Source organism: Vespula vulgaris, chromosome 5 (genome assembly GCF_905475345.1).
Source record: "Vespula vulgaris chromosome 5, iyVesVulg1.1, whole genome shotgun sequence".
Lineage (NCBI taxonomy): Eukaryota > Metazoa > Arthropoda > Insecta > Hymenoptera > Vespidae > Vespula > Vespula vulgaris.
In genome coordinates this window covers 2,877,514-2,892,496 of record NC_066590.1, presented here as the reverse complement: position 1 = coordinate 2,892,496, position 14,983 = coordinate 2,877,514, and the positions used below count along the sequence as shown (strand labels likewise).

The 14,983-nt window shown below is 31.8% G+C and overlaps 1 protein-coding gene and 1 non-coding gene across 3 annotated transcripts; both read left to right on the top strand.

Moving 5' to 3' along the window:
- Positions 1–19: 19 nt before the first annotated feature.
- On the top strand, positions 20–91 carry Trnap-agg (transfer RNA proline (anticodon AGG)). Its single transcript has one exon. It is a non-coding gene; the product is annotated as a tRNA-Pro (tRNA).
- A 5,464-nt stretch (positions 92–5,555) lies between these two features.
- LOC127063698 (pancreas transcription factor 1 subunit alpha) lies at positions 5,556–9,344 on the top strand. 2 transcript variants are annotated; one of them, XM_050993745.1, is made up of 3 exons: positions 5,556–6,937; positions 7,555–7,883; positions 8,512–9,344. In XM_050993745.1, the coding sequence occupies exons 1-3, from the start codon at positions 6,666–6,668 to the stop codon at positions 8,649–8,651; spliced, it is 741 nt and encodes a 246-aa protein (XP_050849702.1). In that variant the 5' UTR covers positions 5,556–6,665; the 3' UTR covers positions 8,652–9,344. The 2 variants fall into 2 exon arrangements, with proteins under 2 accessions (XP_050849702.1, XP_050849701.1); XM_050993744.1 differs by having other exon boundaries at positions 7,555–7,886.
- The last annotated feature ends 5,639 nt before the right edge of the window (positions 9,345–14,983 follow it).

Genomic DNA, 14,983 nt, shown 5'->3' with positions numbered 1-14,983 from the left:
ATCGACAACTGGTCAAGATGGCTCGTTGGTCTAGGGGTATGATTCTCGCTTAGGGTGCGAGAGGTCCCGGGTTCAAATCCCGGACGAGCCCGATTTTTTTTTTATTTCATTTTTCTTATTTTTTTATTTTCTTCTTTTATCTCTTTTTTTACTTTCCTTTATTTTGAAAAAAAAGTTACAAATATATATATATATACATATATATATAATTCGATAAATTTATATCGATATATAAGTTGTATTATATCAATATAAAAATCGAAGATATCGTTAATATTTATTTCTTCTTAGAGATTCTATTTTATCAGCAGATATTTATATTATAGATCATGATATACTAAGAAGATTGATTATCATATGTTGGATAGAATTCCTTAACAGAGATCTAAATTATCGACCGTAGATAATAAATTCTTTTTACTTTAACGCACAACTACAGATTGCGTTACGATTTAGTTCTATGCAATATCGGAATAATATTCAATATATAGTAATATTCTGCTATTGAAAGAAATTAATATCGTATTTGCATGTCTGAGAAAAGGAAAGAAATGATTAATGATTAATTTTCTATGAGGTCGTGCATATAGTCGCATATGTTCTAAGAAAAACATGTAACGTGAATGACTCTTAACGAACATATCGTTGAAGATAATGATCCTTAGATGAGATGATAAAGGATGATAAAATTATCTTAACGTCGATCTATCTAAGTATTAAATTACAATCGTTAGATTTCCATTGAATTGAAATAAAATGACGGATCTTCGATGATCTTCGCGTGTAAGATTATCTAAAATATAATCTACGATTTTATTTGTTAGTTTGAGAAAACAAAAAAGACGAATGAATAAATCTAACGTATGTTTTTTGTAAGTAGATACTTGAAATATATCGTTATTTATCTATGTATTTTAGTAATTTACTAATATTAAAAAATAATATTGAACGTAAATAAACAGAATACTAAGATAATTTACCAATACCAAGAAATAATCTATAATCCTAATATTTTTCTAACAATAAAGAAATACTATACCATACTAAAACAAATAATATTATTATCGTATTAGTACTAACAAATTATACACCAACAACATTAATAAACATTAGAATGTTATATTGTATACGATTATTAATAATTAATAATATTAATTAATAAAATAATAAAATTGAATAAAAAAAAAAAGGAAATAGTACAGACACCAAAATTACTTATTGGCCAATCAGATAGATTTCATAATCGATTGATTTTGTATCGATCGACGATTCTTATCACAAACTCACGACTTACGACTCATGGACTTACGTAAGCAAGCAACAAAGTATCAAACACCTGTCTAATATGTACTCACATATCCGGTAAAACCGTTTCCGGTATGTAGGGGATGGTACCCCCTATGGTGTCCTCATCGAAGACCCTCCAAACAGTGTACGACCCCCAAAACGTTCCACGCTCCAATGCGTTGCACTCTTTATCTCTCTCTTTCTCTAAAACTCCCGTAAACCCTCCCTCTCTCTTATTCTCTCTATTTTCCTAACCCTAGAAACATTTTGCGGTATCCCTTCTAGCGGTTAAGTTCTCCATATGTTTTTTCTTTTTTTTTTTATTTTTTATTTTTTTTTATAGTCGATGAATATGTTTGAAATAATAGATCATACCATGGTGTCACTATGGTTATGATTACTATTTTTACATCAAACAATTCGTATAATTATAAATATTTTAATTTAAATATTGAATTATTTTGTTTATGTCGTATAAAACGTAATGATAAAAAGAAAATATTTCGTTATACATATTTGATAAGTGTAAAAAATTTGGAAGATCATAGAACAAACGTCGTATTTTCATATGTTAATGTAGAATAATTATAATAATTTTTTATTTCATTTTTTTTTATAATATATACATATATATGTGTGTGTGTGTATATATATATATATTTATATTATAATTGAAGAAAAAGATTTCGATGATCATCGTGAGTTGTATTAGGGTCGATGCTCCTGTAGATTTATTAAGAGTAGATCGAGAGCGAACACAAATCGATTTCACACTCATGCTGAGTATAAATTAATAGACACTTAGAGGGGGCCCCCGAGGCGTGTCCTCGATAGGTACCAGGATGTTCAAGGGTGTTACAGCGGACCAGGTGTTACTTACTTGTGGATGTACGAGGATGCACCGTGAAGAGAGATTCTCTTCAGGACTAAGGGTGAAAGAAGGGAAGGGTGTTAAAATATCTACTATTAGCAGAGAAAGAATAAAGATTCCATATAAATTCCATACTAATTTTTACAAAAGATTTCACGAACGAATTTATCTTAATTCCTATATGAATTATTAAAAACGAATTATTGCAAGAATTATAAGAAAAAAAAAAAAATGAAATAAAATAAAATAGGAAAAAAAGAATCCCTTCAGCATCGAACTTCATAATTAATTTTCAATACACGTCGATTAAATTTGTCGTTAATTTATTACACGAAAAAAGAAAAAAGGAAAACAATAATAAGATATTTCATCTCGATCGTTGGATAAATTATATACGTACATACATACATATATGTGTGTAAGTACGATAATTCAAGATGAAAGTAGGCTTTACATTAGAGCACATACAAAAGTACTTATCTATATAAGCGAGGGGTATGGAATCGAGCGATTCAATCTGTTCTTCCCTCTCCCTTACGATTTATCTTTTAATCTAGAGAAGATGAAAAAAAAAAAGAAAAAACTTTTCGGGACATACGCATACAGGCACATACACATACACGCATACACACAAAGAACACATCGTCGTCCCGTTCGAGTATTTTCATTTGGGATTATAGCAAGACGAGATGGGACGTAATACCAAAACCCATTTATACTTATTCAATCGAAAATTTTCTTCTATCGTTTAAACAAAAAACGGACAATCCACCCCATTCCATCCTCAATCCCCTATCTATCTCGAATCGATATAAAAATTAAATTGTAAAGTCGAGGAAATCGGTGTTAAAAAAAAAAAAAGAAAAAAAAAGGAAAAAAAGAAATCTATCCAAAACGATACCAATATAATAACCGTGGTATTGTAGAAATATATAATACGTGGGAATCGATTCAACGTTTCTGACGATTTTTTTTTCCCAAAAGTGGATCGGTCACAGATGGAACGATAATAATTCATTCCACGATTCTCCCACATAGGAAAAGTGAAAGGTTCATTTGTGAAAGGTATCTGGATTCCAGCCGTTTTAATCGTCCAATTTTAATGACCTACGAACCAAAACGATTGTCTTCAATTTATCGTTACGTAGTACGATATAGCTTGAGTTAAATTCATTATTTTATTGTATCTATTATATTATTAGTAGTTAAAAACGTATAATATGATTTCGATCAAAAGCCATGATACATGGATACTTTTAATTTTATACGATTCATATAAAAGGTGAGTCAAAAGTTTCTTTATGATCTTTTTCTTAAATCTCGTAATTAAACTCTTATTTATAGGGCCAAGTTTGTAGTTTTACGATTTAAACAAAACAAAAAAAAACATCAGCCTAAAAGAGCGATCAATTTTTTAAAAGATTAAAAAAAATTCCGAAACCTTTTCGTACGTTTCTTTATCTATTAAAAATGAAGATATCGTTGCGATTTTTTTTTTCGAATTCTGTTCTTAAAAAATAAAAAGGAAAAAAAAAAAGCAAGAAAAGGAAAAGACAACGATACACGAACATAAGACAAATAAATTATACACGAACGAGGCCAATTATTATACAAAAACAGCGAATGGAGCAACAAAGGAAATCAGTACTAATCTATCCAAGTGGAATAAACGTGAAAAGGGCACGTGCGTGACGCGTGCAGTGAAAACATTGCGTAAGGGTTGCCGAGAGTTAAGTATTTCGGCGACATTTGGCCCGAACCGAGGAACCTATAATTATGCGGTTGTGAATACAGGTACATACTGTACTATCTGATTTTCCTACTCTATACAATTATCTATGATTGGTTGATATATTTTTAACGAAGCTACGTCATTGCACGATTACAAAATACAACGCTTCGAATTTATTCGATCAGAATTTTTCTTTTATACGTGTAAGTAAGTAATTATTTCAAATTAATACTTTCGATATTTATAAATAATTGAAAATATCATTAAATACATGTAATCGATACGATTCTGACATTTGATATTATTTATACTAATATAAAATATTTAACGATTAATTAATAAAAAAATATTGATCGATTAAATGAAATGATATCGAAAATGATAATTGCAGTTTGATAACTGCAACTGTATATATATATATATATAAAGATATATGTAAGTATATATGTATATGTATATGTATATATATATATATATATATATATATATATATATATATATATATATATATATTTAATCGAAATAATTTGATCGAAAGATCGAGAGATTCTTTGATGAAAAGTTAGAAATAAAGAAAAAGTTGGCGATATAGTCATTGAATTATTTAAATCTCCTTCGTCTCGTTTCACTGAGGAATCAAGGTTAACTATGCTCTTTTTACGATCGATCTAATGTCGTATATCTAACTAGTCATTTTATCGTCTTTTGTAAATTTAAATGTAAGTACCTACTACGTTATTACCTATAATGTAAGTAGTTATATGGAAAATTGTTAAAAAGGACAAACTAGATTAGAGTAACATCGAAAACTATATTTACGAGAAACGTTATTACTTTTTTCTTTATATATTTTTTCTTTATATATAATTTACATATACATATATATATATGTATATATATTTATCCTTTATTTGTATCTTCTTTCACCATAAATCCCAAATACACCGCCAATAAAAAAAAAAGATAAAAAAAAAAAATCAAAATTAAATCCAACTTCATCACAATCGCTTTTCATAACTCCACGCTGAAATGATTAATCTTCGATACTAATTCTACAATACTTCCTCTATTCGGTTCAACACTATATCAAAAAAAAAAAAAATAGAAATTTAAGATTAAACTGCATCGAATCAACAGAAATTTTCCATTTAAATATTTTAATATGTACTACAAATTTTGTAAATTTGTCGCAAATTTTGCGACATCTCTCTGAGAATAGCTCTGTAGGTATATAACTGGACATATAGAGATACAAAAGTATATACGGATACATATATGTGTACGTATACATGGAGAGAGAAAGAAAGAGAAAAAGAAAGAGAGAGAGAGAGACAGAAAGAGACAAAAAGATAGAGAGAGACAGAGACAGAGACAGAGACAGGGACAGAGAGAAAGAGAGAGAGAGAGAGAGAGAGAGAGAGAGAGAGAGTGAAGTATATCATGGAAACACGAATTACAGTGCTCCTTATCAGATCGATGAAGAGGCGGCACCGCTGCCCCCAGCAACGGGAACGGAGGAGGGGGGTGGTGGTAGAGGCATGCTCCGTCTACTACCCCCGCGTTCTATGCCTCGCGACGAATGGGGGTCGTGCCTGGGCTTTCAACCCCAACCAATATCTAGAGAACAGAGAGAGACGGAAACAGGGGAGAGCATGGCTTCCGCCTTCCTCTCGCTTTTCACGATTTCAGTTACGCGATCGGAAGTCGAGAGTGGTCATCGTACTATACGATACGCGAATTAAACAAATATATTTTCTTTTCTTTTGTTTTTTTCTTTCTACCAAACGGATCAAACGATTACCGTGAAATATTTTAACATCGATAAAAAAGAAGAAGAATAAGAAGAAGAAGAAGAAGAAGAAGAAGAAGAAAAAAGAGATTCTTCGAAGGTGGGAAAAAGGGACGATCGTGAAAAGAAAAAGACAAAAATTATAAGTGAAAAGGCACGTGAATGAATGGAAACAGGAAAATGATCGATTGAAGAAACCGTGCGGGAAGGAGGAATCTTTTTTTTTTTTTTTTAATATCGAACAAAATTACAAATCATATTTTACGTCCAAGAGGATTGTCTATGATAATACGTAAGAGAATAATCGAACGATCGTAATTGATTTAGTTTTAATTGATTTATCAAAGTTGTATTGGTTATAACTGGCAATGGACGACGGGATTAGGTTCGAAGGTGTAAAAAAGATGGACGCCGGGATAAGTACGACGGCGAATGATAGCGAGTAAAATAAAGTCGACGGCGAGTGTCGATTCGACAAATCAAATAATTCAGGACGCGTGTCCTAAGGTTGTTGGTAAGGGACACGTGTCGGTGTTTAGAAATATTTCCTGACACGCGTTGGGATTGCCTTGACACGTGTCTCTCTAACTATTCGTTTTTATCCATGTCTTGTGCGCGCATGTGTGTGTGTGTGTGGATGTGTGTATATTTATGTGGATGTGCATCCAAGATCCTTTGATCGTGATCGCGATGGATGTTAAAGGATTTCGAATTCCTGAGTACTCGAACACGAACGAAAAGACGGTCTATATATTCTAATCTCTTCTAATGCTCCATGAGATTTTTATAATAATCAGGGATGTAGATGTAAAATAAAAGAAGAAAGAGAGAAGAATAAAAGAGGAAGATGGAAAAGAGCGAATATCATAAGAAAGTTTGATTAATTTCACGAGACGAGAAAGGTTCGTTTGATTTTGAACTGGTGAATTAAAAAAAAAAAAAAGAAAAGAAAAGAAAGAAGGACGAGGAAACAAAAATTAGGAAAAATGTATTCCATGGACAATCTAGAATTGGACATAATGAATCGTCAATATATGTACGAGGCACATAGTTTTCTTGGTAATCCAGCGATTCCAGCTTTGCCTGCTCATTATGGTACACCAACGACGGCTAGCCTACCAACGATTCCATCACAATTACCGTCGCATCCTTCCGGTAGTACCGGAAGTACAAGCGGTAGCGACGTTTATCCTTACGATGAGAACAGTAGTGACAACGAGAGCGTCTACAGCAGCGATCAAGAGAATCATGCGAGAGAGTAAGTTGTAATAAGTATATTTAAGAATCGTTGTTACGATGAATGAGGAATATCTTCTTATCTCGAAGCATATTGCTAAATGATCAATCATTATCAATCGTTTTTATATATTTATGCGATCACGTTCAATTTCGTATCATTTGCATGTTATAAAGATACGTTATGTGATATGATTATTCTCACGTTTGTTTGAAGAAAATTATATATATATATATATATATATATATATATATATATATATATGTTTGTCAGAAACGATACGAAGGAATATGTATAACTGATTTATCCAATATGGAAATTAATGAAAATTATTTACACAGTATACACTATAACGTTTAACGTTAAATATTAATTTCATTATCGCTAGTCGATCAATAAATCTTTATGTATTAACATACGATAGGAATATCATCGATGTAATTAGAATATATTTGTCACAATAAAATAGATCATACAGATTGAAACTAATTTAGATTAACAAATTAAATCGTTTAGGATGAACGGTGATTGATAAACGATAAATGATAAACGAAAGATTATTTTAGAGACGTTAAGTGATTCCTACGATTCTGGATTTTGAAATACGATGATCGATGATTGATCAATCGTTGATTTAGACGAAGCAGAAGCCGAAGTCGTGGCAGCAGACGAAACGGTGTCGGTGGGAAATGTCCAAGGCAGGCTGTTCAACAACGACAGGCTGCAAACATGCGTGAGAGGCGACGTATGCAGAACATAAATGACGCGTTCGAAGGTTTAAGGGCTCATATACCTACATTGCCCTACGAGAAGAGGTTATCGAAGGTCGACACTTTAAAACTGGCCATTGGTTATATAAAGTTCCTCAATGAACTTGTTCGTGCTGACAAAGGAAACGACCCTCTAACGGGAAACGGTGGTCATTCAAGGTGTTCTGGACGAGATGACACCAAGAAGATCATAGTTCGTGGTGAGGCCAATTATGATTGGATCCAATCGACTTATCCTAATTTTTATTTGTTTTTTTTATTTGTGTTTTTATTTGTTTTTTCTTTTTTCTATGTTATCCAAAAGAAAGAACGATCATTGTTATAGAAAAGATTTCCCTTTTTTTTTTTGAGGAATTTTTTTGAACGTTTGTAAAATAAAAAATTAGAAAGAAAGAGATAATTTCGATGACATCGAAAAGCGTTCAAGAATACAAGACATCTACTGGATTAACTCGCATCTAGAATAAACGATTGGATATATCTGACTGTTCACTAAAAATTCAGTCTATTATTTCTATATCGTTATACAAGTGTGACACCTGTCTGAAATATATAACAAATATAGAATATCTGGTCGCATGCAGGAAACGAATAGAAATCCTAGTGTGTTATTTTCGTGATAGGGCGATCATAAATCATTTGAAGAAAAACTTTGAATGTGTTACTTTGAATTATGACGTTAACGACCTAACTATATCGATATACATTAAATAACACTTATTATTATTATCCATTAGATTCGGTGATATTATGTAATTATTTTTAATACGTTGTTACAATGGAAGTTTCTAATGAGAAATAATATCATCAATTACATTATTTCAGGAAGCGGTGGCAATCCCTTTATCTCTCATTCTCTTTCCTGGTCAAGAGAATCGGACGTTTCGTCGAATGGTACTATGTACGCTAAGGTTTGGACACCTGAAGATCCGAGAACAACAAAAACCGGAACGACTTACGAGTAAAGAATTCTCTTTCATTTCCCTCCTGTCTTTTATCCATCTCCATCTTTGTCTTGGTTAGATAAAAAAAAAAGAAGACAAAAATAAGAAAAGGAAAAGAATATGAAAAAAAAAAAGAGGAAATAATCAACACCAGCCCTTCTCCTCCGACCTACTTCACCTCATCCTTTTGAGAATTCTTCAAATCTCGAAACAACCGAGGGATTTCGTAACACGTGTTATTTAGTGTCTAAGATGGTGAAATTTATAAAAGATCAAATCGTCTAGTCTATCGTGAATTTCTAGAAGATCGAGCGGAAGAACTTCGCGAGGAAAAGAAAAGGAAAAAACAATGAGGAGAAAAAGAAAAATCTAATCTAGTCCAACTTCAACCGAGTCGAATAATTCGCTCTCACGAATTGCGTGGACTCGTGTAAAAGTGAACACAAAAATAAAAAAATAAAGAGAAAAAAGAATAGAAAGGAAAAAGTACTTTTGTGCAATTTTTGAATATTTGAAAAACGACGAACGAACGTAATCTGGAAAGAGACAAAGAATGAAAAGAAAATGAAAATAATCATTTTTAAGAACGAATTAATTAAGAACGAACATTCCTTCGACTCACATATATATATATATGTATCACATATATGTATATATATATACAATCGAGATACAAAACTGTAAATAAAAATTCTGTATATCGCCATATTTGAAAACCAACAAATTCGTCTAATTTTTATGAATATCGTTTACCTTTTATTTTTTTTCTTTTCTTCCACAAAATAAAATATTCAATTTACTAATTACGATAATAAAAGATCGCTTATCGTAATCCTTCAATAATTAAACATTTTTATTTGATCGAACGTAGATATATTTTTCGTCATTACTGTATGATAATAAAAAAAAAAGAAAGAAAAACCAAAAAAACAAAACAAATCACACTGGGTTCTAATGAAATTTTTTTAAATTATAGAACGATGAGAAGTACAAGACCTTTTTTACGATTGAAAAGCACGTGACAAAGTCTAACAAAATTTAACGACAAAGTATATTTCGAATAGAGAGAGAGAGAGAGAAAGAGAGAGAGAGAGAGAAACTAACAGACGGACAGACAGAATTAGAGAAAGACAAGGATAGATGTAGTGGGCGGTGCGTCGATACTGCGGCGTCGCGACGCCCTGCGTCGTTCTCCGGGAGGAGAATGATGGCGGCGACGGCTGCGTACCTTCCCACGACGTCGATCCTTTCTTCCTTCCTTATTCGCCTTCCATTTCCTTGTCATTTTCGAACACGAACGACCAAAAGAACTTCTCTTTTCTCACGCATCAATATATCTCTCTGTGTGTGTGTGTGTGTGTGTGTGTGTGTGTGTAATATGGATAGATTATGAACAATCAAATCATTTTTAACTTGTTGGCAAATGCATGAAACATATATATTTCGATTAACAAACAAATGGTACGAATATGACAACTGGAAAGTTTTTCGATCAATTGCATGATGCATCGTAAGAAAAGAAGAATTGAAAGAGAATGTATTCTTTTATGGAAAAAAAAAAAAAATCCGTAACACTTTTTTTCTTCTTTTTTTTTTTTTTATTAACAAGTTAACGAAGAACCATGAACGTTTACTTGAATCAACTGCATGATCTATCATAAAAAAGAAAAAAGGAAGAAGAAATAGAAAAAATGTGTTCTTTCGTTAAAAAAGAAAAGAAAAAAGAACAATGCAATGTTTTCTTATAATTAGCAAGTTAACGAAAAACTTGTTCTTATTAATGCTTACGATTACATTCTGATAATCTGCCTTTGAAAAAATATGCAAAGTTATTTTCATCAAATATCTTCAAAGAATTAGAAATTTTAATATTACAAAGATAGATAGAGAGAGAGAGAGAGAGAGAGAGAGAGAGAGAGAGAGAAAGAGAGAGAGAAGATACAGTGTATCCCGAGTCGCTATCAGCTGTGAAAACATTCTTGTTTATAGACACCGTTGTACAATGAGGTGTAATTGAATCCATATTACACCGTGGGGGTGCCCGGTGCTCCAGACCTAAACCGAAAATGCACCAGACCCTTTTCGAATCGAATCGGTAGTAGCTAGCTAGCGGAACGCCCTTTTGCTACCGCTATATGAACACATTTGGAGGGTTAGAAAAAGAGGGTGGTGGGAGGGAAGAGGAATGTTTAATGGTGGTGGTACTGCTGCTGTCTGTATTTAACGGTTCGAGAAATCGAGGGGAGTCTACGTCGATTTGTGGACAATTAGGAACAATTTCATGTTCTCTCGAAAAAGAGGGAGAGAGAGACAAAGAGGGTTGAAAGAAAGAGGATGAGAAGGAGAGAAAAGAATTTGTCAACGTCATCCTCGTAAACATTTTCTTACAATTAGTAACATTCATTAGAACCCTTTTCTGTGTTCCACACGTTCTTCCTCGTCATTTTGTTTTAGTTATTGAAAAAGACAAAAGAGAGGAAAGAAAAAGAATTTGATGACATTTCTTTTTTCTCTCTCTCTTTTTTTTTTTATAGATGAGAATGGAGAGAATATTTCTTAGTATGCTGTAAAAATAAAACAAAAAAAAAAAGAGTCATTAAAGTGAAACATAGTAGGACATTTTCTAGATCTTTTTTTCTTATAAATAAACTTTTATAAAAAGCAGATATTTTTTTTTTTGTTTTACTTTGTAAATAAAAAATGATCATACACGCTATCACGTTATTACGATATTTGCTCTATGTATATTGAATCAATTATTGTATATGTGAGATTAGAAAAAAATGATATATGTGTGTGTATATATATATAAGACGAGATAATTATCACTCAAAGCGTTTAATACACAACGATTGTATATGTATATATATATATATATATACATATCACTTTCTCGTAGGATTAATGGTAATACTCGTGCAATACAGGATAGATTACTTATCCTGTATAGTTTACGCAGGTGTGTCGATACACCTGCGTTTATCGCTCAAAATGCTTGGCCCTTATCAGAAAGGACTTTGCGATGTACGCACAACGTGAAATAATAATCGAGCGATATCGTCGCTCTTATAATTTGTGTGATCGATGCGTGAAAAAAAAGAACAGAAAAGAAAAGAAAACAAATCTTTATCGTTATGTCATACGTTTGTATAACCTTCGAAATTATTTTATTTTAATTATTTATTCTCTCTCTCTCTCTCTCTCTCTCTCTCTCCCTCCCTCTCTCGAGATTATAAAAAAGAAAAAGAATAAAGAAGAAAAAAAAATTATGGAGATGTACGGAGGGGGTAAGTGCGAAAACTCGATACACAGTACTAGATCGGATTTAATCGGCTCGAACGTCATGGTGTTAAGACCCCGTGAAAATTAGCAAACCATAGAGACCACGTCGTCTCATAGGTCGTCCCGTACGATAGTAATATATAGGGTGCATTGGGGGCGCATTAAAGGTCGACCGACCCTCTTGTCGCGAAGGGCTAAGAGACGCACTTGTGTTGATCCTCGCAGCTGGAGTGACACATAAAAGTAGATATTCATTCTCGATTCACAACGTCCTAATAAAAGCTACATCCTTCTTCGCGCATCGTATAAATATTTTACAAAAGATTGAGAGAGAAATGAAGAAACAGAAAAAAAAGAAAGAGAGAGAAAGTAAAATTATTTCATACATAATAAACACGATGAAACGCAAAGAAGGATGATCTATCGTTAATTACGAAGAATGATTTTACGTTCTGACGTAATCCGAAAGAGAGAGAAACAAAGAATTTATCGACTGTAATCAAAAAAAAAAAAAAAAGAAAAAAGAAGAAGAAATAAAAACAAAATAAAAACTCAAATTCTAAACGTATAAATACACATACGCGTAGATGCAAGGTGCAAAAAAAAGGAAAGGAAAGAAAAAAATAAAGGAAAAAAAAAAATTACAGAGAAACGTGTCGTTTTAATTCCGAAGGGTGCGACGCGTTATCGAGTCGAGTAAAAGAGAGCATCTATCCGCTACTCTAAGCCCTTTCGCGATTGTGTCCCCTCTGTCCATAGAAATAGGGCTAGGCAAATACCTGGACAGCTGCACCCCTGAAGCGGTTTCTAAAGTCCGCCAAAATCCACCCCTCGCGAACGATCACTTCTAGAGATCGCTTTCGCGCTTTTGCACTACCTTCTCCCTCACCCTCTACCCTTCATCTATTTTATCCACCTTCTCCTCCTCCTCTTCCTCCTCTTCCACCTCCTTTTTTTAAATACCCCAACGATCTTCATTGTATTTCGATTAGCTAGCCACCGTACCAAACTAAATACCAAATCCAACCCCCTATATACATTCTCAACGTTCTATGCTATTGTGTTTTAATAACAGTTTTATTAGCAACGTTTATATTATTTTCATTTTTTTACGCCTGTCGAAAATTAATATCAATAATTTTGATATGGTATGGAGAAACGAGAAAATTAATTAAATAATTAATTGATCGATTAATTAATTTCTATTCGAACAAATTTTTCTCATTTAATTTTTATTTAATTTTTCTTTCTTTTTTTTTTTTTTTGTGAAGAGTCATCCAACTTCGAAGTTAGGTGAAACTCGTACATCAGCCGGTGATTATAAATGTGATCTATTTACTAATTGTAAGTTGTAATTTAATAAGCGTTACTTGAATTTTTTTAAATTGCATGAACACGAATGATTTTTCAAGAACGAATGTGTAAATACATGTTTTTTGTGCTTTTTCCTTATGAAAGACAAAATAATTTTTAAACAATTCAAATTCAAATGATAAAATGAAAAAAATATATATATGATTTAGATCACTTTTTATAGACTGGCATTATTTTTTTCTGTAATTTTTTTTTTTAAATCCTATTCCATTTTTTCATCATACAATGAATATGTTAACGTTCGCCAAGTATAGATTGCATTATTAGAGAGAAAGTGACAGAGAATTTATTGTTACATAATTTTTTTTTCTTATTCGTCACTTCATATTCAAAAAATTAATGTTTGCCAATTGTAAAAAAAAATAATTACGAGTTTCACAATATGTAATTTTTGTTTCGATAAAAATTGATAAAAAAAAACGAAAAAAAAAGAAAGAAAAGAAAATAGAAAAATTGCAAGAATTAATAAAAAAATTGAAAGATATTTTTTATAATCCATAAATGCAAGGGGTTGTTGAAACGATAGTTAAAAAAAAAACGGAGTTGAGAGAGGTTCCGTCGGATGCGATTAAATTAGAGCACACAAGTGAAAGAGAGGTGGGGAAGAGAATCGATCCGTATCTTCTTGATAAGCATCAAAAAGCGTCGTCGTTAAATCCAGCGTCTCAAATGAAATCCTATTAGGTTGACTACGTTTAAAGTTGTTACAATACTACAAGAGCATTTTACTTTTCAGATTATAATACGAAATAAACGTTGATACGTATAACGATACATAATAAATTATTGAAAAATATTCAAAATCAAATGATATGGTAACGCATGGCCATTAAAGAATTAATTAATTTCGCACAATCGATGAATCGATATAATTTCTCGATCTTTTGCAAAAAAAAAAAAGAAAAAGAATATACGAATCGACAAAGATCATTTATAAAAATGAATGGAAGATATTTTCTAAGTAACATTTTTCATGCATCGACGTAAAAGAACGATCTCTGTATGTGTATATACAATGTATATATACATACATACCTATGTACGTATCTACAATGTATATATGTACATATATATATATATATACATACATCATACATACATACATACGTATAGATAGTACTCGCGTGTTCTCGTATAATATCGATTTGTTGGAGAGGAGGTCGCAGGTGAGTATTCCCACGATCGTTGCTCGAACAGCGACAAAAGTTGAAGAATCGTCCGTCAACTGAGTGACGTTTCTGCGAAATAGTCGTGCTCGTTTATGCACAGACCAAGGAAGTTCATTTCCTGTTATTACTTTTCTTTTCTTTTTATCTCTCTATCCCGAATAAATTTATCTCGAGTTTTCTACTCGTCTTTACTTATCCTACCTCAATTTATTGGAATTTATCTCATTAAAACTCAACTAAAAATCTGATTAAATTTTAAGAGAGAAAAAAAGAAAGAAAGAAATAAAAATTTGTTTCTTCTGTTCGTCTAATTTCGTTAACGATGCAATCTATTATATTTCTTAGAAAAGAAAGAATTTTTTTACCTCGAGAGAATTTTCTATTTACTTTCATAACATCTCTGAATTTATGATGATTTATTGAATCGAATTCTAACTGAATTTTAAAAAAAGAAATGGAAATAAAAATTTGTCTCTCAGGTTCGTTTAATATATTTGAATAACGATTGATAAATGAAAAATTATTCGA

What these genes read in the sequence shown, in the direction of transcription:
- LOC127063698 (XM_050993744.1), top strand. Translation starts at nt 6,666, where the DNA reads ATGTATTCCATGGACAATCTAGAATTGGACATAATGAATCGTCAATAT. An exon ending in CAAGAGAATCATGCGAGAGA is followed by an intron (nt 6,938 to 7,554) that starts GTAAGTTGTAAT and finishes TCGTTGATTTAG; the next exon opens with ACGAAGCAGAAGCCGAAGTC. An exon ending in CAAGAAGATCATAGTTCGTG is followed by an intron (nt 7,887 to 8,511) that starts GTGAGGCCAATT and finishes ACATTATTTCAG; the next exon opens with GAAGCGGTGGCAATCCCTTT.